This window comes from Narcine bancroftii, chromosome 5 (assembly GCF_036971445.1).
Source record: "Narcine bancroftii isolate sNarBan1 chromosome 5, sNarBan1.hap1, whole genome shotgun sequence".
Taxonomy (NCBI): domain Eukaryota; kingdom Metazoa; phylum Chordata; class Chondrichthyes; order Torpediniformes; family Narcinidae; genus Narcine; species Narcine bancroftii.
In genome coordinates, this window is record NC_091473.1 from 37,325,226 (window position 1) to 37,351,393 (window position 26,168).

Here is a 26,168-nt window from a genome sequence, read left to right on the forward strand (position 1 = left end):
TGAGAATTCATCATGATACAGTAAAATCCCTGGTATCCAGCACTTACGGGGATCAGGGATGCCGGTTCTGTGAATTTTCCCAGTAGACTGAGGCACATAATTACAAAGTCTAACTAATACACCTGCATTGAGAATATACAGTTTAAAAGACAAAAGATAGTATGAAATGTAAAGTAATTTGAAAAGAAATCACTATTGCAGTACTTAATCATGTAAAGTTCACTTTAATCATGTAAATCTCGTAACTTACATAATTTAAATTTGAACCCCGATCACTGGCGCTGTAACAGCTTTGCACTAAACAAATGGCTTTCAAACTGCCCCCTCAACTCGCATTCCACCTTAAGCATTCCCTTTGCCATAAATGTTCTGTGATTAGTAGGGGATTGCTTAAGGTGATATGTAAGTGGGAAAAAAAAGGTTTCAAAACCAGTGTTTTAATCGTATCTAATTGAAGGAAACGGGCCAATGACAATTTTTCTCAAGCAAAATATTTCAGTCACAAATGGGTCTAGAGCAGTGATTCTCAACCTTCCCTTCCCAATCACATACCACCTTAAGCGATCCCTTACTAATCACAGAGCACTTATGGCATAGGGATTGCTTAAAATGGAACGTGAGCTTAGGGGAGCAATTTGAAAACCACTGCACTAAACACTACACTAACTGTGCCACCATCATAATTATCCCCCAACATTCTGACTGAATGTTTGCTCCCATCTTCACTAAGGGGTTGTATGTCACTTTGGAGAACATTTACTTTTACAATTTTAAACTTTTATTTACTGTATATTTAGGTGTATAAGTCAACCAGCAGATGATGAATCCCCTTTCTCAACCTCATTTTAATGGTTTTATGATATATCTGGTGTATAAGTCGACCCCTCCCCCCCCATTTTTGAGAGATTTTTTAGGGTTTCATGATTCGACTTGTACACTGAAATATCCAATGAATTTTTTTTTACGATTTAAATTTTCTTTGAGTTCTTTTAAAAAGTTTGCTCAAACCCTTGAGTCAGTGTTAAAGTTATGTAAATCAGAAATTACAAAGCATAAACATATCCATAAAATAGAAAGCAACATGGCATCAAAAAAAATCTATATAATAACCATATGTGTCTATTTAGACATTTAATAACAGATAAAAAACTGTTGTTCATTAATATGCTTCACCATTACATCCACCACCAACACCCCCCCTTCGGAAACCTAGATATTTTCCCCATCCCATTTATCAAACTGTTTATAAGACATGCATTTGCACACTTTGGCCATTTCTGAGGGCCCACTCCTGAAATGATGGTTTCCCCAGAATTCTTCAACCTCTAATTTGTCTTCCTATCATTATACTAGTCTGAATCCAATTTTGAGAATATTTATCCCCAAGTATGTCTCCCAAGACAAAGAGTCTGGGACAAAAAGGAATTTGAACACCTGAAACTTCACCTATATACTTATGTATCATAATCCAAAATTCTTGAATTCTGGAACAAGACCAAACCACATACTAAGTTCCCTTATCTGCCTCACAGCGCCAGCATTCAGGAGTATTTTTCAAACCTAATCTATTGCAATTTTGCTGGAGTCCATTAAAAATGGTGCAGAATATTAAATGGAATGAGGTGCGCATTCAGATCTCAACATTATTGTGATATTTTTACAAATTTTGTCCCATTCTTCTGTCTCAAAAATCACACTCAGGTCTCTTTCCCACGCTCATTTAAGACCCAACAGAACTTTATCCCCTGAGATTTGAGTTAAGTCTGAATAATAAAATGAGGCTCCATAACCTTTACCATATGCAGCCAGATTAGGAGACGGTATCATAGCAACTTGTGGAGGGTACTGTATAGAACCAAAAGTTGTGTGTAGCACATGATGCACTTGACAATATCTCCAAAATTGTGACCTAGAGATATCATACTGTTGGACTAATTGATTAAAAGATTTTAAACTGTCACCATTTTAAAGGCATTCCAATTTAATTATATCTTTCCCTTGCCATTCCCTCCAGGAAAAAGGGGACTTATCAATAAACAACTTTGGATTCATCCAAATACTCGAGGCTTCATTCAAATATGAAGTAAATTTAAATAATCTGGCTAACTTATTACAGAACAAATGCATATGCGATATGATTGGATGAGATCTTACTGTCTGTCTATCTATTTATTTATTTCCTTCCTTTTTTTTGGCCACTTGGTTTGGTTGCCAGTTGCTATAATCCCTTACACCAGGGATTTTACTGTAGTATCATAACATCACTCCTTTCCAGGTGTTGCAATGTCAAGATCCTCTGTGGACCATTGGCCATGCAATTTCCAAGCAAAATCCTACTCCTCTATGCCGAGTAACTGATACTTTTGATGCCTGAATGCAGCTGTGAAATGTAATTTTCAATCTACCAAAGATTCTAATCCCCTGAGGTTTATTTCTCTCCCAAAATATAAATGTCATGGGAAATGTTTGTGCAGTTTAATCTTCCTGCACAATAATATTGAAATGAAATGCATCTGATCTGATAACAAACAGTTCCTCCAAATTGTCCATTAGAAATAACACTGTGCTTGTTTTTTTGGCAAGTCGTGCGATACTAATTTCCTTCCATGAATAATGCTTTGTGCATGCATTGATAAACCAATCCCCTACATTGATATGGTTATTTTCTATAGAATTGGAACATTTTTCAATGAGAGGAACATAAGCATTGTGCTGACAGCATGGCCAGGCTATCAGCAGGGGTGAAGAACAGGAAATATGATATCAGCTATCTGCACTTTCTTTTCATTTGGACGTTATCCAGTGATGATGTATGACCATACTGATCTGCTAGAAAATTATAAAATAGATTAATTCACTGAAGCAATTTAAGCCTTTATTTTGCTCCAAATCTGCTCTGTGTTGCTGAGGAGGAAATTAAAAATACAACTGCAGTTAACTTCTCCCCATCCAGTCAATGATGGAACAGTTAACATGAAAGAGTAGATTTTCGCCTCCATTACCCAGTTCTTCTCATTCATAATGAGAAATTAATTAGAATAAAACCCCTGGTATCTGGCATGTATGGAGATTGGCAGAAGCTGGATAAGTGAATTTTCCCTTTGCTTAAAATTGTGCATTGCAAACTAATGGGGGCACATGGTACATTTTGCATTGGGTTGTGGGCCATATAAATGTGGATCGCGGGCCATAGGTTGTCCATCCCTGCTTTAAATTATTCCATTGTCATGCAGATCAGATGCCAAAACATTTAATAAATTTACATAAGGATCTTGCACTTACTGTTTGGCTATTTGTAATTCAATGCCTGACTCACCTGGAAATCATTAAACTAATTGGCAGGAGTGCTGGCCTTCAGTGCAATGTATAGGGTTCATCTATCAGTGAATATCAGGGCAGGTTTGTAATGCTGAGGCTTTATAAGTCACTGGTGAGACCTCACAGAGTATTTTGAGCAGTTTGGGCTCCTCATTTAACAAAGGATGTACTGACATTAGAAAGGATTCAGAGGAAGTTCACGAGGATGATTCTGGGATTTAAAACATTATATGAGGAGCGTTTGAGGAGCCTTGGCCTGTACATGTTGGAATTTAGGAGGATGGCAGGTGGGTGGTGGAATCTTATTGAAACCTATCGAATGTTGAAAGGCTTGGACAGAATAGTTGTAGAAAGATTGTTTCCCATGGTGGGAGAGTTTAGGACAAGAGGGCACAACTTCAGTTTTGAAGGGTGTCCACTTAGAACAGAGATGTGGAGGAATTTCTTCAGCCAGGCGGGGTGAATGTGTGGAATTTGTTGCCACAGGCGGTTGTGGAGGCCAGGTCAAGGCACAGATTGAAAGGTTCTTGATTAGCCAGGGCATCAAAGTTATGAGAAGGTCGGGCAGTGAAGCTGAGTGGGGAAAATGGATATGCTCCAACGTCTGATTACTTTTAGGTGACTTGCTGGCTTGCCATTTCAAACTGCTCATTAATTTCTGGTTGCTTTTCACACTGTTATTTGACTGAGGTCATCTCACTTTATTGTTGTCTTGTTATGGGCTGTTTTTATTTGTCTCTGAAATGCATTGGGGTGACCAATGAATCTGTGTTTGATGCTTGAGGAAGGAGGGTCCAGCAAAGAAAGTACTGCAGACCAAGTGGGGTCAGAGAAAGGAGAGGAAGAAGTACCTGCTTGGTTGTCATGTATTCGGGGAGCATTCCTCCAGAAACAGTTTTTGTTTTATTGATAAGGTTGTCATAAAGTTACACCCTCTACTGCAGTCACAACCTCGGACAAGCACTAGAGCAGCTTGTAGTTATCAAAGCTAATGTGTCCTTTAACCTTTAAACTGCAAACTGCTGCAGGTGGTAACATACTTTGCCATCCACCATAGTAGCATTGTAATCTTCAGGACTACATTTGGAGGGAAAGCCACTTTACTTTTCCATCTAAAGTATGAAGCCAAATGGAATAACATTGGGCTTTGCCTGTGTCAGACTTATCAATGTGCGTGAAGCTGATGTGGACAGTACCAACATTGCCGTTCCCCAATCCAGGTCAGCCGCTTGACAGAATCTCGCTCTTTCAACTCACACCTGGTTTAAATCTGCATCATGCAAATCTGTGCATAGTTTCCTCATTCATGAAGAACTAGGTCTTTCATGATATCTTCAGATCTGACAGACAGTAAGTTTGCAGTTTAGTTATTGGTTGATAAGGAGAAGCAGTACAAAGCAGAGAAGGAGTAGGAGAAGCATAAACTTCACCATGGCCAACAAATAGAGCTCCCAGAGAGCAGCTATACATGGCCTAAATTATTAACAATGCAGTCCATCCTCCGTACAGCAACAGTCCCACACTTGTTATCATCATCCTCACTTATTGACTCCCTTGGTCCAAGTTTATTATTTTTTTCCTTCACTGCAAGCACATTGTTATATCCAGAACAAATCAAGTAAACTTTTACCCTCCAACATCATCTCAGAATTAATGCAAGCTATCATTCCTAAAGGTACCAGCACTTCAAGCTTGTTCTTTGTAAATGCTCATCAACATTCATTCTTACTTTGTTTTTTTTCTCTCCTTGGGAAGTGGGCAACTAAATGTCCTTTGGTGGCCATTTAAATGATTTATCTGGATGAGTCCAAACTGTTGTGAAGTTTAGGAGCCCAGCTGCATACTGCAGCATTTGTGTAGTCCATGATTCGCAAGGGCAATGGCACAGTGAGAGGTAGTGGTTCTGGCACTGTCATCCTGAGTGAAAATACTGGGTGTTTCTGTCAAGAAGACCAATCATTTGGGACTACACCAGCTCTTTAACATCTCTCTTTGGAACAGAGCTCAAGAGTGCTCTGGCACTCTCCAAATTCCTGTCTACAGTCATAATCAAAGCTAGCCTTGCAAATCTTGTGAGAACATTCAGGCATTTCTAGCAGTGTTGGCAAATCATATGGGATAAGCAGGTATTAATCTGATCTGCTGTGGTTTTCCACTGTTGTAGAGAGGATCTTCTGGTCTGTAAGGGGCAGCTCCACCTACTCTGCCTTGATGGGAGCCTCCTGACTAGAATCAGAAAAACCAGGAAAGAATCTGCAGAAATATATGTCTGGAGATATGTACCACGTTTTCTATGGCCACACTGCATTTCATGCACTGATATGTGTCTGCTGCCTTGGATTGGATTAGGACAATTTGCAGTCCTGCCATATGAGAGTGGATTGCATGTGTGCCTGGAAGAATGCTAGCAGGCATATGTGTGGCATCGTTGGAATTTATGGAATGGGATGCCATTGTTTAAATTATTACAGCAAGCTCAGGAATCTCTTGTAAGCTTGCTTTGAGATCTTATAAATAGAGAACAGGTAAGCAAACATCTTTTTCATCTGGATGATTTCATCAAAAAGCTAATTTCCTGACTGGAAGTGTCAAGCCTGTATTCGCTCAACAGCCAGATCATGGGAACTGTATGCGATATTAGTACCAGGAGTATCAGCAATCATGGGGTAATATCACACAAGTTCACAAGTTCTGGCAATAATAAAAATTACAGTTTGATTACAAACCTCATATCTATAGGTGGTCCTCAACTTATGATGGGGTTGTGCTCCAGAAAGTCCATCGCAAATCAAAAAAATCATAAGTCAAAAAAGAAAAGTTCACCTACCATTTTTTAATAATTACATTTTGATTACCTTTATTCCTCATTGGGAAAAAATGCATTAATGTACACAGCTGAAAGCACACTGGACATGAAGAATATTTGAAGGATTGAACTAAAATTAATTGCTGTATGGTGGGATGCTAAAGTGACGGGGTCATCAAATTACTTCCTTCTGATGATGCTCGAGAGCAGCTCATGGAACACACTGCAGAGGCTGCGAGCCATCGCAAGAGAGCATGATGTACAATATTGTCACGTGATGCTGCCATCGCCCAGCATTGCAAGAGAGTAAAGTACCGCATTATCACAAGCGCAGGAATAGATCAAAATTCAAAATTGAAAGTACAGATTCGAGCCATCGTAACTGAAAAATTGTGTCGGCCCATCGTAAATAAGGGAGCACCTGTATTTTCAATACTGGATTAATTTATTCATCACGTGTTCTGGTATATCTCTCCCTGTCATATACTCAGAATCTTTCTAATTTTAAATCAAGTAAAAATGTTCTTCAGAACTATTGACATCCACTATCCCACTTTCAGATTTCAGATTGAGATTCTTTTCCTATGGGAAAGGCAGAATTCCCACTTACTCAGTGCAAGAAAAAGGCTATACTCAATGTACACATGTAAACAAATAAAGAAATGTAAACAAACTGTACAATACAGAGAGAAAAAAATTAATAAAAGTTCAAAAGTAAGAGTCCTTAAATGAGTCCGTGATTCAGTTTGTTGTTGAGGAATCTGATAGTGCAGGGGTAGCACGTTCCTGAACCTAGTCGCGTGAGTTTCACATTACCTGTACCTCTTTCGTGATGGTAACAGTGAGAACAGAGCATGTGCTGGGTGGTGTAGATCCTTTTTTTAATTTTAAAAAAATTTTCTCACTATGAACCATATTAACCAAAATACACACAAACATTTCCTTCTTGAACATACACAGTGCAATTTTCTCCCCTTTTCCCCCACTCCCTCCCCTCCCTCCTTCCCACCCCCCCCCCCCTCGCTACCCGGTGGTGTGGATCCTTGATGTTTGCTGCTGCTCTCCAATGGCAGAATTTCCTGTAGATGTTCTTGATGGTGGGGAGTATTTGCCTGTGATGTCCTGGGCTGTGTCCACTACCTGTGGCAAGGCTTTCTGCTCAGGGATATTGGTGTCCCCATACTAGACCAAGTTACAGCCAGTTAGCATCTGTCGAAATTTGCATGTGGTACGAGTTTGTCAGTATTACAGCTCTCACATTTTCATGCCACTTTTAACTATTTTACTTTGCTTCTTTCCACTGAGTTAAGGTGCAAATGATGATGTGCTTTTGTTTCAACTGATGTCTCTCCATTCTCTATTGCCGTTAAGCCAGAATAAAGTCACATAGTTTTAACATTGGGGAATTCTGCATTGGAATGTAGCATTATGCAATACCTGAATAGAAAATTAGCTCAAAAATGATTCATACATTGAATGGAGTAAACTTAGAAAATCTGTTCATTCAGAACTTCTTTGTAAATGGATGCAGTCCTTTCAGTTGCATCACTGATAGATATTGCTCTGCATAATACACTTTTGTATTATGTATTATGTACTTTTGTATTGATTTGAGATCTGTTGTCAGATACCAATTCCTCTGATATACTATCAGTTGCTATAATCAGTCTTAACTGCATTAATGCATGAGGTGCATCATTTATAACCTCAGACCTCAAAGTTAAATCCATTTAGAATGAGTGCAGATAAGGGCTAGAAAGTTATTACTACTTTTTTTTGGGAGGGGAGTGGGTGTCAAAAATCAAGAAGGATTCATGTAGGGGAGTCTTTGCTTGCTTTTTTCTGAATTTGTGACAGATTGTCTTACCGATCTCTGTCAGTACCTGACCAATGTATTAAAGCTGCAATAATCTATTAGCCAATGACTTGGAAGTCTCATTTCTTTGGCAGCTAGCTCACTGTGTATTCTTTCAGGCATTGGGACCTCCATTCCTTCACTCTCTTTCATGCACTGGCATTCAGTTCCTTCACTCTCTTGATGTTACTGATAAATACATTCACCCATTGTTTGAGGCATCACATGCTTCAATGCCAATGGCTAAATCTGGTTTAACTCCCAAAAATTCTCAGTCACAGTCAAAGGGGATCTGACCAAAGCTATCCCGTTTCTTCACTCGAGAAATGGCTTCAGCCTTGCATTTGAAAGCGTCCAAACCATTGAATTAAACAGTTTGGAGAGAATAGAAAATTTCTGGTGTAGTAAAATTTTAATCTTTTCATTTTCACATTAAGGCGTATGTTTGTGAATCTTTTCTGAAATGCTAGGACTGTCTTTGTAGCAGTGGCAATGCGGGAGTCATGGAGTGATTAAAAATAAACTGCTAGAAGAACTCGGTGGGTCAGGCAGCATCTCAGAAGCAATCATAAATTAGATCAGCCATGATCGTATTGAATGGTGGAGCAGGCTCGATGGGCCATTTTTGGCCTACTCCTGTTCCTACTTCCTATGTTCCTAAGTAAAGGGATGGTGAACATTTGAGTTTGAGACTACTTCATTCAGTTCTCAGAATGGTGGAGACTTGAGCGGTGCCCCAGAGGTAGGTGAGGACAAAGGAAGTTAGTGAATTACTCTAGTGATTTTTTTTAAATGCTCCAGTTTACAGCATCTGCAGACTGTGTCTCAACATTGAGGTTATTTTGACGCTGGTTAAGGTTGTGTCATTGGTCAGTGCAATTCCATGGGGCAATTTGGTATTTGAGTTCAGATGCTAATGGCAAGGTAATGTTGGCTTCTTTTTGTCCAAATTTAATTGAGCATTCATTCACATGTGACGCCCAACATTGTGAGGAGCTTGGTTGGTCTTGCCAGGGCAGCTCACATTACTGAGAAACAACTTTAAACATAGGATAAACATGTAAAGATGGAGTAACCACTGTTTAGTAAGGAGTATATTCATTTTATGCTCTTGTTTATAAAAGACAAACGTTTGTGGTGATGAGCAGAGTAACAGCTAGTTAACGAATTCAAAGGAATGTGACAGATCATAAATTCCTGGAGCAAACCTCTGCCTTTGACCCTACAACTTCTGTTAGCTTGATCAGTAATGTAGCGTAAAACAAATGTGCTTCGTTTATAATGTTTGGAACACAGAGCTCCATCTGAGTGATTACTGATTTAGTCATTTAGCTGTGAGCACAGTTCAAATTGTTGCATTCAGAGGAAGTAGTTTCTTGCTTTTGGGTTCCAGTTGCAAATCAGAGCAAATGTTGAATCAGTTTTGTATATCATCCTCTACTTTTTTTACATATAAGTGCAGTATTCCACAGGGTTGGGACTAGATGAAAGAAATAGATTTACATGGTCATGAAATGACAAGGAAACAAATTCAGGAAATTGGATAAATAATCACATAAGTGTGAAGTTGTGCAATGAATTACTGGTTCACAGGCCTCTATGCTTTCAAGGCATTCAGGCAAAAAGCTTTCAAATCCCTCAGGATTTGTTAACTCTTTGTTCTCCATTTTTAATTACGCAAAGTATCTAACTGTAGAATGATGGACAAGATATTATTTAATTATATCATCCCATTTTCAAAACATTTTTAGGTTTTGTAGTTATTCACTGACATATATCCTCCTTTAAATGTTCTTTTCTCAGCTTTGGCTAACAGTCGTGGAGAATTTCTTTTAAATGGAGATTTTGTGGTCAGCATGTTTAAAAGGGAAATTAAAGTTAGAGAAGCTGTGATTGAGTATAGTGGGTCAGATAATGGAGTGGAAAGAATCAACTGCACCGATCGGATTGAAGAAGAGCTAATAGTTCAGGTAAATGAACATGCATGGCAAAATTCTGTACACAATATTGTTCTATGTTGTAGATTTCCTTCCATAAAAGTTGATTAGTTTTGTTAATGCTGTACTTTTCCCACCAGGTTTTGTCTGTGGGAAATCTGTACAATCCTGATGTGCGATATTCATTCAACATACCCATTGAAGATAAGGTACAGCGTTTTTTTTGGGATCAGTTTGGTCCTTGGCAGGATTGCAACAGGCTTTGCCAAGGTAAGAAGCTCCATAATACTCCACTAAATAGTGAAGAAGTACATGCATTGTATGCATTATAGTATCGATTCCTTTAGTGAATAATAGTTGTAAATTATGTCAGTAAGATTTGCTGTTTGTCAATATTCTGGAATTTCATCCTGTGTTTAAACAGGTGAAAGGAAGAGAAGACCGATTTGTACCAGGGAAAGTGATCGGCTTGTTGTCTCTGATCAGAGATGTGATCAAATTCCACGGCCAGTATCTATAACTGAATCGTGCAATACAGAATGTGAAATACGGTACAAAATATTCTGATTTTATAAATGATGTACAATATATGCTATTAAATCTATGTTGTTTTCCTTACATAATAAATCATTTGCCTTTAGTGTGCAGAAATGCCAGTCTTATGTCACAAATAGAAATAGCACAGGTGCAGATCCTTACTGCTACTGCTTATGCAGTCCACCAACATCTGCTTTTATTCCTCATCTCCTGTATGTGTCTTGGTGACGTTAAGGAAAGAAATTGGGTTAGGTTTCACATGTGCATGCCATTTACAAATGCTTAGTTTATTGGAACCCCTGAATACAAACAAACTCCCATAATATTGAATTAAAAACTCCTAGGAATAACAGAATGAATTTTCTCCCCCTTCCTCTCTTTCTCTCTCCCCTCCCCCCCCCTCTCTCTCTCTCTCTCTCTCTCTCTCTTCCCCCCCCCTCCCGTTTTAGTAATTGTTCTTATCAGTCTTGTGAATTTTTGATTCATTAATATGTTAGGAGGGTATTGTTGCAATATTAAGTGATTTTTGTGTATTTTTCTAGCATATGGTCAAAACCAGCTGATAAGTGTCTGCAAAAACAGAATCAGTGTTAATGGAGCGAGGGATGGGACAGGGAGGATGGACCTTCTCATAAGTGTGCTGCAATTTTCTAGTGCCCATGGGTCAATTGGTATTAGTTGTACTGACCCAGTAAACTTCTTAAAGAAGAAAAAGTAGAGCTAAATAGCATCTTTTATGACCTCAGGCTAACCCAAAACATCGTACAGACAATTAAATACTTTTAGGAAGTATTGGCATTGTTGCTTTGTACAAAATGTAACAGAATATTTGTCTGCAGCAATGTTATTCTAAGTATTGTATGCAATAATTCAGGAGTGGTACTTCAAACCACAACTTTGTATCTCTCAGCCATCTGTGCACTACTTGTGAAAATTATGTACATTTTCTACATATTGTATACAGTCATAGAGTTAGAGATTTATACCCCATGAAATTCAACCGAACTCAAACAAACCAACCAAGGTATCTCCCTGATCTTGTCCCATTTGGCTGCTTTTCTCATCCTGTCCGTGTCCAAATCTTTTTAAATATTGTCATTGCACCCACCTCTGCTGCTTCCTTTGGCAGCTCCTTCCATACCCCCTCAAACCTCTGGTTTTTTTTTAGATGCCACTCAGATCCCTTTCAAATCTTTCCCTCTGACCTTACATAATTGTTGTCCCATTTTAGACTTCCCTATCCTGTGGGGAAAAAAAAAATCTGTGGCCATCCTTTTTGTCCATGTCTCTCATGAGTTTATAAACCTCTTTAAGGCCACTCCTCAGCCTTCTATACTCTGGGGGGAAAAAAACTAGCCTCTCCTTGGATTCAAGCCTTCCAGTCTTAGCAACCTTCTACAGGTAGTATGTTTTTACATGCTAAATTAATCACATCCAACGGTGCACGATAGTTGCAGGTAAATATTCTAAACAATTGTTTCCATCAGCTGCAAAAATACAAAAAAAATACACAAGATACTGTACAAAGAAGAGCCTGCAAAATAAGTTAACTGATGATGAAACTCCCAGCTTGTTAATAAACTATGGTATTTACTCTGGAGTAGATGGCATGTTGCCAGAAAAAGTGAATGTACAGCTCAATGTGGGCCTGGCTATCGGACTTTGGACATCTACTGTGCGAAATATAGTCGATCGGAAGGAAAGACAGAAGTAGATGCGAGGTACTGCAGCTATCAAGCAAAACCAGATAATAAGGAAGCATGCCGTGGAGATTGCAATGCAGGAGGATGGCAGTATTCATCATGGTCTGAAGTGAGTGATGCCTGAAATGCCTCTTTTGGAGAACAGCAAATTCAAAATACAAACTAATCAAGTAATTACGACAAAGGAAACAATAACGCTTAATGTTTTGTTGGAAGAGATATTTAAGTGCACACTACACTCATGAAAAGCATGTAGTACTTTTGTTTACTTTAATTACAAACACATATTCAAAAAATATGAATGATTTACGAGAACAATGCTGTCAAATGTGGCATGTGATAAATGATATTAACACATTGCCAAAGAAAACTTTGTGAAATATTCCTTCATGAGGATAATGTTTGGTAAATAAAATGTACTTGTGGAATTTGAACTAATTATAGCATGTGGCGGAATATATACATTTCTCACGTTTCTCAATTCTGATGAAAGGCTATTTTTCCCTTTACAGAGATGCTGCCTAACCTGGTAAATATTTCCTGCATTTTGTTTTTATTTTTAGGATGAAAATACTGTGTTAAAAATTTCCTCAGAGAAAAATTGCACACAATCATCCAGTACACAATTTTCTGATGTAAATACATTAACAACCCGGATGTAAAATTAAAATTCAAAATGTCTTCTTGGGGAAAACTTTACCTTCTGCTCAAAGTAGATTACTAAGTGAATATTTTTTGTAATAATGTTAGTTTGTTTAAAAGAAATGTAGTCTGAAATGAAAATTTGTTCTAACTTGACTATAAGTATCACATGCAGGTAAATAGCAAAATTCAAATGTGCAAAAGAAATTGCTTTTTTAAAAATTACTTTAATTGTTCTGTACAAAATATCATACTTATTACTGTTCAGCTTTTTTTCAATCTCTTCATCTTTTAAAACATTTTTCATGTACCATGTCAGCCACACCAAATGTGCAGTAATATGATTTTATGATTTGCCCAAAATGAAAACAATACAGGACTAGGATTTATGGTCAGTGGCAGGAAACCTTTAACTCTGTACCATGAGCAATCTGGGCAGGTCACAAGTTGTGGAGGGGTTCTTTGATATCTCCAGAGTCTTTTGTAACCCTAACACCATTGTGCGCATTTGTGTAAGGGGAGGCAGTATTGGCCAGTGCCAATCTCTTCCATATGAAAGATGTTTAAAAAAAACTCCCATGTCACACCCAAGCCGAGCTTGAATAATCACGATGGTCAAAAGCTTGAAAGACCTCTGACATTAAAAATTTTTTGGAAACATTGAAAAATAATTACAAACAATAAAAAATTAAATTGTAAGATTTTTTAAATGCTCAATTAAAAAGTCTACATTAACTACCATCACCGTCACTGATGGTAGGTTCAAGGTTCCTTGTTGGTCTTCCCTTGGAATCCTAAGTCTGTATACTTTTGGAAGAATAGTTCTGAACATTAATTGCAACATCAAGGATTCAAATTGCTGACAGTCACTTGTGAAACTATTGATAATTCTCTCAAAGATGCAACCCAAAATTATTGTTGGCGTGAAGGGCGCTGGACAAAATGGCAACTCTCTGCCTGCCTTACAGTAAGACCAAAGTTAAAGAATTTCATGTATGTGTCAATAATGGAACCTCTACCTATTATCTTATCTTCAAAAATAGTTCTAATAACATCATACCTCATCAAGAATTTTAGAATTGGATTGATGTCATATTTGTTTTTTTTTTGAAGTGTTCAAAGAGTTGCGGTGGTGGTACACGAAGGCGAAATGCAGTTTGTGTCAATGCCATGGGGACGGTTCTTGGAGATAACAAATGCAGTCAACAAGAAAAGATGATAATCCAGCGATGCAATGAATATACCTGTCCTGTGTGGAAAACAGGTGAATGGTCAGAGGTTAGTTGGATTTTATTCTACATGTTTTATTTGGAAAATCAAAGACAGTTGTAGTCACTTTTTTAAAAAAAAAGAAAGTTTTCCTCCAAATAAGAAGCAATTTGATTTATATCTTTTAAAAAAAGTCACTGTGTTGAATTTTTCGTGGTCATTAAAGCCAGTTGCATTTTGAAGATTTATTTTCCTTTGGGGCCCCCTGCTGGGCACCTGATGCAGGGCATACTTGATGTTTGCTGCACCTGTGAGGAAATGATTGATCTACTTGACCAGATGAATTCCCACGCAAGGCTTCTCGTATGTTTAAGTTTATTTGTCATAGAGCACGTGGTAAAGTGAGAAGGATGTTCCCGTGAACATTTGTACCACTGTATAAGAGAACAATTGACAGAGTACAGGATTACCATGAAAAAGATCAATGAGCACTAAGCACGATAGCACTATTATGGGATTCATTGTAGAAACCATGTGACACCAGTACCTCTGAGCATTACTATTCCCATTCATATTAGAATATTCACTGATGGTCCGTGATTGATCACGGGATGAGATCACATGAGAATGTTAGTCAATGCCTTCCATGTGTATGGAGACTGTACATGTGACAGGATCCTTTTATTTCAGTGGTTCTCTACCTCTTTCTTTCCACTCGCCTACCACTTTAAGTAATCCCTATACCACAGGAGGTCTGTGATTAGTAAGGGATTGCTTTAGGTGGGATGTGAGTGGGAAGGGAAGGTTAAGAATCACTGCTCCAGACCCAATTGTTTCTGAAATATTTTCCTTGAGAAAAATTGTCATTGACTCATTTTATTGGAGTTGTGAAACCGTGCACGTAACGAGTTAATGAGGTATGATTAAAACAGTGGTTTTCAAATGTTTTTTCTTTCCACCCACATACCACTTTAAGCAATCCCTTACTAATCACAGAGCACCTACGGCATAGGGAATACTTAAAGTGGTATGGGAGTGGAAAGAAAAAGGTTGAGAACCATTGTTATATGTCATGGTGTAGAGAGGGTAGATGTTGAAAATCTTTTGCTGATGCTACATTCTTGGTGTCAAAATGTTGTAAATTATTAAACTCCACAATTCAAATATCAGTGCAAATATTACGTTGTTTTAAATAATAATCAGGGCATTACTGAATAAGATGATAAATTATGCATTGGTAGTGCAATATGCATAGATGTCACTTCAAAAATATCTCTGGGTTAGCTAACGCACCAAGGGCTAAACAAGCTAATGCCTTCATTTGTGTTTAGAAACCCTTATATTGATCAAGATGCACATTAGCAGAGGACTGGCTTTGTATATGAAGCCAGATATAGCAGCTGCTGGAAACCTCCAGCACCCTGGGTTCAATCCTAAAATCCACTGTTGTCTGTGTGGAGTTTGCAAATTCTTTCTGTGATCCTGTGGATTTTCCCAGGAGTTCCAGTTTTCTTGGACATACCAAAGATGTGCTGGTTCTTAGCTTAATTGCCTACTGTAAATTATGTAAATTATTACAGTAGGCAATAAACTATGTAAATTATCCATAGTGTAAGGGTAATTTAATGTAAGGGAAGGATCAGAGGGTGTTAATGGGCCTGTAATGGAATAGATTGCAGGAAATAAATGGAGGGATGAAATTCAAGACACAGACTACACCTGCTGAAATCCGAAGCTACACCCAATCTTCTGGAGGAACTCGTTGGGTCAAGCAGCATCGGTGGGAGGTTAGAAAGGGGTCAATGCTTTAAGCCGAAGGACTGAAGAAGGCTGGTAAAGAAGCTGTGTGAAGAGGACAGTCTTGGGAGATGAGATAGGGATTCCCACACACACTTTGGGATTGCTCTGAGAGGCACCATGAACTTGATAGGCCAAAAGCACTCTTTCTCAGTCATGAGGAAATACAACTAATAATAGGTGCTATGTTGATTGTTCAACTATTTTCTGTTGTTGTAGATAATTAAAAATGATTGGGTATCACGACGAAACCATTCTTGTGTATTTTGTCAATTCATTAGTTGCCCATGTTCGAAAGAGCAAGAAAAGAAAGGTAGCTAATTATTTGTAACATTTGTATCTTGAAGATTATAATTTAATATTGACAAAATATTGCAATTGAGGAACAACAGAGTTTTAACAAATTATTGGCTATATTTGGCATGCTGAAATTCATGAACACCAGAATGTTCAAGTTTACATCATTCATATTGTTTGCAATGAATGAAAACTGTGAGACAAAAATCAAGGAAAATATCACTAATTACTTGCCTATTGCAGTATAAAGAAATTTGAGTGAAAAAAAGTACATGCTTATTTAAACTGGTGTCAATTACAGTGCTTAGTGACATGTGGGAAGGGATTCAAGCATCGTCAAACTTGGTGCCAAGTTGGAGAAGAACAATTGGATCATGGGTTTTGTAACTCTGTGACAAAACCAGAGTCAGCCCAAGCTTGTCAGCAGCAGGAGTGCGCAGCATGGCAAGTTGGTCCGTGGGGACAGGTACATTCTATTGTAATCATTTAATTTCAGTATTTTTTAGTCATTTTTATTCATTTACTCTGCACTTTTACTATATGTTTGTCAAGAGTAGCAAAGTATCCACAGAATATCCAGCAGATGGAGAATTAATATGATCAGAAAGAAAATATTATTTACATGTTTATGATTCCGCCACCAGCTCGCAATATCAATCTCATGGAATTATTATAAACAAAAGTAATGTTTTTACAGAAACACTTACTAAGAACAATACCGTCAAGTCATCTTTACCTATCGTTCATACCATGCTCGTAAAGTCAAGATGCGTTTCTCCAGGACCAGGAAGCATATTTACATAAATACAAGTTAGAATAGAAGTTAAACACATTGAAATATTAAGACATATCCAGTAAAAGTCCATGGCACACTATTCATATATGTTCTGGGAATTCTGGAGCCTGATGGCTTGGGGAAAAAAAAATCTATTGCCCAATCTCGACGTAATGACCCGAGTCCTATGGCACCTCCTAGCAGCTAGCAGAAGGGAAACAATTTATGTGAGGGGTGCATGGAGTCCTTCACAATGTTTATTGCCTTTCGCCTGCATCATGTCCTTCATGGTAAGAAGAGAGCCCCCAGTGATCTTTTCCGCTGATATCCATATCCTCTGGAAGGTCTTGCAGTCCGAGGAGGTACAGTTTCCAAACCAGGCAGTAATACGGGATGCTCTCAATACATCCTCTGTTGAATGTAGTGAGGATGGAGGGAGGGAGATGGACTTTCCTCAGCCTTTACATGTATTAGAGGTGCTGCAGGGCTTTCTTGGCAATGGAGCTGGTGTTAAGGGACCAGCTGAGATTCTCCGCCAAGTCCACTCCAAGGAACTTGATACTCTTGATGACTTCATTGGTGAAGCCGTCAATGGTTAGCGGAGCGTGGTTTCCCCGGGGCCTCCAGAAGTCAACTATTTGAACTATTTTAACACAGTTGTGAGTTATTAAACCCATCTCTTCAGCAATCTACTTCTCCTTATGAGCGACAAGATTAGTTTTATTTGGTTTTCATGCAAATTAATGTTTTGGTGAGAAAGGTACATACTCCAATAAGTTTCTGATAGAAAAATAGTCCAACACCTCAACCTCTTCCCTCCCTTTAACACTTTCAAAGTTATCTTAAATTTCTGCCTTCAGATTTCTGTCTTACCATTTAGTAGAAATAATGGCAATTTACACCTCTACCTTCTTCCAGTGGTATTAGTGGAAAAATGGTGTCAAAAATTAGTGGCACTGAAAACCATAAATATTCAGGGCCCGATAAATGGTATATAATAAAAAACATGCAGAATGAGAGTTAGAATTTTGTTGTCATGAACAATTCACAAAATTGTGTTTTGCGGTAGCAATCATAGTGCAAACATTCATATTATAAATATAAAAAATAATGGTAAGGCAGTGTCTTTGGTTCACTGATCATTCAGGAATCTGATGGCAGTGGGGAAGAAGCTGTCCTTCTGCCGCTGAGTGTTTGTCCTTGGGTTCCTGTGCCTTTTTCCTGATGGTAGCAGAGTGAAGAGGGCCTGGCCTGGGTGGTGGTGGGGGGTCTTTGAGGGTAGAGACTGCTTTTTTTAAGACTCTGCCTCATGTAGAGGTCCTGGATGGAGTGAAGTCTGATGCGTGTGATGTCGCCGGCCGAGTGAACAACTGCAGTTTTTTTCTTTTCCTGATATCAAGCAAATAATGAGTTTATTCATTTTTGGAATCTGGGTGTTGCTGGCAAGACGAGCATTTGTTGTCCATCCCTAACAACCCTCGAGAATGTGTGTCTGAGCTTCTTTCTTGAACCGCACAAATTAAGGTCCTTCCACCGCCCAACAGGGGAGGACCTCCCAGCCTTTAGATCCAGCACTGAAGACATCGTCAATGTTAAGTCTGGATAGTGCTTGACTTGGAGGGGAAGCTACAGGTGGTGGTTTTCCTCTGCTCCTGCTGCCCTTGCCCTTCTTGGTGGAAGAGTTCAGAGATTCGGAAATGTGAATATATTAAGGGACCTTCGTGTCTGTGAAAGCAGCCACTGAAAGCACAGATGCAGATTCTGCAGGCAATTAAAAAATCTAATAGAATGTTGGCCTTCATTGTGAGAGATTTTGAGTATATGAGCAACTTATCCATGATTGGTGAGATCCGTATATAGGTTAGGTCTTCTTGGCGAAGTACAGCTTGTGCGCAATGGAGGTTAACGAGATTGAATTCTGAGATGGCAGGATGTGCATTAACTGGGACAGTAGTCCCTGGGGTTCAGAATAATGGGACTAAATTTAATTGCAATATTTAAAATGCTATAAGGGCTAGAAGACCGGATGCAAGGTGAATGTTTCTCAAGAGGGTAGCAAGGAGGGTTGGGAGAAGGGAGAGAGACAAAGCAAAAAGAGGTCGCAATCCTCTGAATAACAGTTAAAACGAGATGACAGGAGATTTCTTTTCACTCAGTCAAGTTCAAGTTTTCTGTCACGTGTCAAAAAAAAACAGATGAGTAAACATCCCCTACTCAGTAAAATAATAATGCACAGATCAAAAGTATAATAGTGTAGAGTTTACAGAGAAAAATCAATTGGTGTGAAGCAAATGCATCATTTATTTTACCATTTTGGGTTCACTTAGGAATCTGCTAACAGCGGGAAAGAAACTGTTCTTGAATCTCGTGGTCTGTGATCTCACATGCATGAATCTTTTTTGAAAATTTTATTTAATGGATTTATAAAACATTAAAAAAAATAGAATATACAGATAGAAAAAAAAGTATAATACTCCCCTACCCCCCCTCCTCCCCTCTACTAAACTATATTATCCCCACCCCCCTCCCCCAACTATCGGAGCCTTAAAAAAAATTGAGCATTAAAAGTTAACTGATCGATGTGCCAACTCTGTACATATCATTTACTTAAGATCTGTAGTCATACATTCCAAATATAAACTCCACATTTTAACAAAAAAGGAATAATTATTTCACAAGTTGTAGGTTATTTTTTCCAAGTATAAACACGATTGTAATTCACTTTGCCATCTTTGTATATTCAATTCTACATCATTTTCCAAGTAACAGCTATGCATTTTCTTGCTCCTGCTAACCCTAACCGCACTAATGCCAATTGTGATTTGTCAGCCAACCCCGGAATAATTGCATTCATATAACTCAATAAACACATCATTGGATCTAATTGCAAATCAATTTGAATAAATCTCTCAAAAATTTTATAACTTTTTCCTCAAAAGATTTAACTTTCTTACATGTCCAAACAGAATGCATAAAAGTACCTATCTTTTCCCCCACATCTAAAACACAAATCTGATAAACTAAATCCATATTTCGTCAACTTCTCAGGAATCAAATACAATTGATGAAATGAAATTATAATTAACCAAATTATAATTAACCATATTATATCTCACATTAATTAGTTTTGTAACACTATCAGTACACATATTTGACCATTCCTCCCAGGTCAATTCAATATCTAAATCTTTCTCCTATTTCTCTTTTATCCTATATACACAAACTTTGTCCATTTTTTTTCTTGCAGCAACCTATACATATCTGATATAAACCCTTTTGTTTCCTTATCAACCATTAGAATCTCAAACTTTGTTTGACTTGGTAAAATTAAATCCCTACCAAATTGTGTTTGTAGAAAATCTCGGACTCGATGATAAGCCAAAAAAAAATTTGAGGAAATACCACATTTCTCTTGTAATCTATTGAATGTAGAAAATTTACCTGCCTCAAAACAGTCTTGTATAATACTTATTCTTTTCTTTTCCCAATTTTTCAAATAGGGATTATTTAAAGAAAATGGAATTAATTTATTCTGATACAGTGGTGATTTTATTGAGATATTTCCTAAGTTGATCTCGCTTATACCAAATATTCATTATATGTCTTAATACTGGTAATTTATAGTTTTGTAGCAATAAAGGATTCCATTTATAAATAAAATAAGTTTCTTTTTCAAAAATTTGGTCCAGTTCAACTTTTGCCCACACAGGTGGTTGTTGAATATCATATAACCTATTAATAAATTTCAGTTGTGCCGCTTCATAATAATTTTGAAAGTGCGGAATTGAAGTCCACCCCATTCATATCGCCATGTTAATTTTTGCATAGAGACCCTCGACATTTTACTTTTCCACAAAAATAATCGAATTACTTTAATTCCTTAAAAAATTTCTTTAGTATTGCACTTGGAATAGATTGAAAAAGATATTGTATACAAGCATAAATATTCATTTTTATATAATTTACTCTCCCAATTAAAGTTAATGACAAGTCTTTCCATTTCTGTAAGTCAACTTTAATCTTATTTAATAGCGATATATAATTCAAATTATATGGGTCCTGATATTCTCTATTAACTATAACTCCTAAATATTTAATTTTATTAGACCATCTAAATTTAGTAATCTGTCTGCAATCTGTATAATCTTCATCTGATATAGACAATATTTCACTTTTTTCCCAATTAACTTTATATCTTGAAATTTAGCAGATCCTGCAACACGTTCAAAAATTCTTTGGGATTTATTAAATATATCCACACATCATCAGCAAATAAATTAATCTTATACTCTTGTTCACTTATTTTAATACCTTTAATACCAAAATCTTGTCTTGTAGCTTGAGCCAGAGGTTCTATAACCAAAGCAAACAATGCTGGTAAAAGAGGACAACCTTGCCTAGTTGATCGAGATAACGTAAAACCCAATGAAATCTGTCCATTTGTCATTATTCTTGCAGAATGATTACTATATAAAGTTTTAACCCAAGTAGTAAAAAGCAGTCCAAAATTAAATTTTTCTAAAACCTTAAACAAAAATTTCCACTCGACCCTATCAGAAGCTTTTTCCACATCTAACGCTACTATCATTGGTTGATTAACTTGCTGTCTCACAGCATTAATTATTGAAATCAGTTTAGTAATATTATCAACAGAATATCTACTTTTTATAAAACCAGCCTGGTCAACATGTACTAATTTTGGCAAATGATTAACTATCTATTAGCCAGTACTTTTGCCACAATTTTATAGTCCACATTTAATAATTATATTGGTCGATAAGACACTTTTAAAGGATCCCTATCTTTCTTTGGAATAACAATCAATGCCCTTGAAAAGGATTCTGGAAATAAACCAGTTTCAGTTGCCTGTTTCAAAACTGCCGTATATACTAAAAAAACAAACCATTAAATTCTTTATAAAATTCCATAGTAAATTCATCTTCTCCAGGAGTCTTTCCTCCCAGCATCAATTGTAACGCTTCCTTAAGTTCTAATTCCATAAAAGAACTATCTAAATCCTTAATATCCTTCACACTCAATGATGGCAAATCTAAATTTGCCAAAAAGGAATCAATTTGCTCAGTAATCTGCCTACTTTCAGATGTATAAAGATCACTATAAAATTTCAAAAATTCCTCATTAATTTCCTGTGGTTTATAAGTAATCTCTGAATATTTCCTAATTGCATTAATTGTTCTTGATGCCTGTTCAGTTTTCAATTGCCAAGCTAAAACTTTATGTGCTCTTTCATAATAACATTGCTTCGATCTTTGAATCATTTTTTCATACTTATAAGATTACAAAGTATAATAACGAAGCTTTAATTTAGATAACTGTATCTTATTATCTTCAGTAGAATTCTTCTGGAATTTTTTCTCTAACATTTCAATTTCCTTTTCCAAATTTTGACTTTCAAACAAATACTGTTTTTTTTTAACTTTTGCTGTATAACTAATAATCTGACCTTTCAAATATGCTTTTGAAGCATCCCATAAAACAAATTTACTCTGGACTGACTCTTCATTCATTTGTAAATAAAAAATAGTTTGCTCTCTAATGTATTTAATAAATTCAGAATCTTTTAAATAGCATCTCATTAAATCTCCAACGATAAGTATTTCCTACCTTCTCAATGCCTCAACAAAAAGCCAACAACAACGAGGGATGTTCTACTTTTATACTCAGCATGTACTCTACCTTGCAACTGGGCTGAAACTAAAAATAAATCAATTCTAGAAAATGAATTATGCCATGCAGAATAAAAAGAAAAATCTTTTTCAGTAGGATTCAGTTTCATCCATATATCCACTAAATTTAAATCTTTCATCAGCTCAATTATTCTCTTTGCCATTTTAGTTCTCTTCACAATTTTTGATTTATCCAACAAAGGATCCAAACAACAATTAAAATCCCCTCCTACCAAAATATTCCCATTTGATTGGTTCAAATTTAAAAAGGTGTCTGTAATAAATGATTCATCATCCACATTCAGTGCATAAGCATTCATCAAAGTCCAAGCTTCCAAGAATATTTTACAATTCACCATTAAGACTCTACCAGCATTAGCAAAAAAAATCCAAAATAAATGGTACTTTCTTATTTATCAAAATAGCTACTCCTCTGGCTTTAGAATTGAAGAATGAAGCAATCACAATCACATGTCCAACCCAGTCTCTTTTCAATTTCAAATGTTCCTTCTCTGTCAAATGAGTTTCTTGCAAAAATGCAAATTCCACCTTCAGCTTTTTAATATAATCCAGTATACGTTTCTGTTTTATCGGATGATTTAACCCCTTAACATTAAAAGTCACATAATTCAAATTATTCATTATATCCTATAGAGTGGCACAACACAGTCAGCTCTTACACTAAAAGTCAGCTCCCCCTCTAAATCTACTAAAAAGAAAACACCCTCACACAAACAAAGGAAAGTAAACCTCCCCTCCATACAAAGTCTAAATTAAGATTAATATATAGAAAAAAGAAAAAAACCCTCCCAACGAAGTAAAAAAAAACCCTCCCTCCTCCTCCCCCCCCCCAAAAAACTGCTGAGCAGTATCCCCCCTCGTCAACCTGGTGTGGTTGGTACCACTAGTGACAGGTTCAGCAGGGTCATCCACTCCTCCCTGGACGGACTTCCAAAAACAGTTATTGTCCAGGTTGATTTGTAGTATCTTCTGCCACGTCAATTAATTGTACCATCTCCATCTTCTGCAGTTCTTAACTTTGGAAATGTTGATTACTGACTTCTTAGAAGGATCGAAACTCAACTTGTTTTCTGGTAAAAAAATTGGCAAAGGAGAAAGCATCCTGAGATTTTTCAAAAAATTGATACTGAGATGGCCCATAAAACACTTTCAACACCGCTGGATATTTAAATGTTGATCTATAACCTTTCCTCCACAACACTGTCTTAACATGATTAACTGCATAAGTTCCTGACTTAAATCCGCATTTTAAAAGAACACTACTGCCTTGAATCATTATTGAATTCTGATCAAACGAGCTTTCTGCACAGCAAGACGTAAAATCGTCTTCCAATCCTGATATTTTAAACGTCTAATTAAAACTGCTCTCGGAGGTTGTCCTGGAAAAGGTTTCCTTCTTAACGCCCGATGAACCCAATGCAATTCCAGTCCATCTGGGAATGATTCCATCCCCAATATTTCTGGAATCCATTTACGAAAAAATTTCGTAGGATCTTGTCCTTCGATATCCTTCGGAAGTTCAACTATTTTGACATTATTCTGTCGACTTTGGTTTTCCAATGAGTCAATCTTTTGCATAAACATATCCCATCCAGACACTGATTCTTCCACTTGATCCATTCGGTCATCAACATTCTTACATCTTTCCTATACTTTATCCACTTCAATCAAATATTTATTAAGGTCCCCTTTCATAGCAGCAATTTCTCCACACACATGAGATACTTTGCCTTTCACTTCAACAAGTTGTTCATCAATATTATGAAAGCCATTAGTTATATAGGTCATAATATTTTCATTCTGCTTTGTTAACTCTTCAAACATTGTAACCACGTCAGGTCCAGAAGGATTTGTTAAAGTAGGTGAAATAGCAGATTTAAAAGAAGAAGCCATTTTTGTAGTTCTGGGCCCTCCTTCCATTGCTTCAGCTGCCATCAGTAACAATTCCTGGTCCTCTTCGTCCAAATATTCAACTTGCTCTTCCTCTTCATTTTCTCGTATTAAAACATCCTCTCTGGCCGCCCTGCTGTGTGTCTGGACCCCAGTCCATGTCGGGCCAACCTCCTCAGCCTGACATGGAGCAGGTCCCCCGCAGCACGGAACTGGTCCAGCACATACCCATAGGGCCCGTTGCGTGGTAGCGTGCACTCGCTGGCACATTAGCACGTGTCAGGATGCTGGCGGCAGCGCTGTTTCACCCGTACCCCTGCACGGACCCGATTGACTCGCCACCCCTGGCCACACTAACCTCGTCAAGCCCACAGACGTCCTGACCAACGTCGGCACCATCTTTCATCGACTGGATCCTTTGAGAGGTTGATCTTCTTCCAAGTTCATCCAGAGATGTCCTCTGAGGTTTGGGTTCATACTTAATTGATCCTGATACACCTCCTGTTTGGTAGGCCAAGATTTTTCACTCTTTCCCATAACTTTAATAACTAATTTATTTTGCTTCTCATCTCTTCCTTTCTTCATTTCTTGCAACCCCAACACTTAATACTTCATCTAATAGACTTTTTAACTTTTAAACAGTCTTTACAGTTCGGGCATTAATAAGTCCTGCCAGGGAAAAACAGATCCCACGTTTTTGTTCTACGCCATTTTGCCATGCCCCTCATGAATCTTCTTCCTGACAGGAAGGTTGTGAACAGAGTGTGGCCAGGATGGGGTGAGTCTTGTCAGGTGTTGGCTGGTTTTCTAATATAATGGGAGTTGTAGATGGACTCAATGGAGGGGAAGGAGATATGTGTGATGCTGGAGCTACCTTCACAACCCTCCACAGTTTCTTGTGATGGTGGATGGAGCAGTTTCTAAACTATGCAGTAATACACACTCACAGGATGGTGCTCCTGTAGCAGTTGTTAAGGGATGCAGTTGTCATGCCAAATTTCCTTAGGTTTCTGAGGAAGTAGAGGTAATTGTGCATGTTCTTGGCCATTGCATTGACATGAGTGGAACAGGACAAGTCACTGGAGTTTACCCTGAGGAACTTAAAGCTGTCTGCTTTCTCTTCCTCAGCATCATTGATGTGGACTAGGAAGTAAGCTCTGCACCTCCACTGGAATTCTATGGCTAGCTGATATTGAGGGAGATGTTTTTGACCTGGTACCAAGCCACAAGTCCTTCATTCTCCCTTCTGTACTCCATTTGTCATTGTTAGAGGTAATGCCCTCGACAGTGGTGTCATCTGGAAATGTATGGATGGAGTTGTTGCAGTATTTGGCCCTGCAGTACAGGGAGAAAGAATATGCAGTCTTGTGATATTGAGGGTGATTGTAGATGATCATCAGTGATGTACCTGGAACCTGCGGTTTGCTCCACTGCAGAAGGTCACCGAAGATACTTAAAAAGAGGTTTCTGGACTAAGTACGTAATTTACGGTTGATATTAGACACACTGCTCCCAAGATATCCACTGAATAGCCACTTCATCAGTTTGATTAATCTAAGATTGTAGGTAATGAAATGGAGGAAAACTTGTATTTGTACTGAATGGCAGAGCAGGTTCAAAGAGCAAAGAGCTCTTGCTCCTAACTTTGTGTTTCTATGTTTTATATCTTTGAAGACCTCTGAAAGTCGTACCTT

The 26,168-nt window shown here is 37.6% G+C and overlaps 1 protein-coding gene across 5 annotated transcripts in view; it reads left to right on the forward strand.

Annotated features, from left to right (window-relative positions):
• Window positions 1-26,168, forward strand: part of adamts9 (ADAM metallopeptidase with thrombospondin type 1 motif, 9) — a 290,215-nt gene that overhangs the window by 97,039 nt on the left and 167,008 nt on the right. For all 5 annotated transcript variants that reach the window (XM_069937131.1, XM_069937130.1, XM_069937132.1 and 2 more), the window contains exons 17-22: window positions 9,783-9,949; window positions 10,057-10,186; window positions 10,341-10,467; window positions 12,058-12,265; window positions 13,912-14,076; window positions 16,403-16,567. In XM_069937131.1, the coding sequence (XP_069793232.1) occupies window positions 9,783-9,949; window positions 10,057-10,186; window positions 10,341-10,467; window positions 12,058-12,265; window positions 13,912-14,076; window positions 16,403-16,567 (962 nt within the window). The remainder of the gene's footprint in view (window positions 1-9,782; window positions 9,950-10,056; window positions 10,187-10,340; window positions 10,468-12,057; window positions 12,266-13,911; window positions 14,077-16,402; window positions 16,568-26,168) is intronic.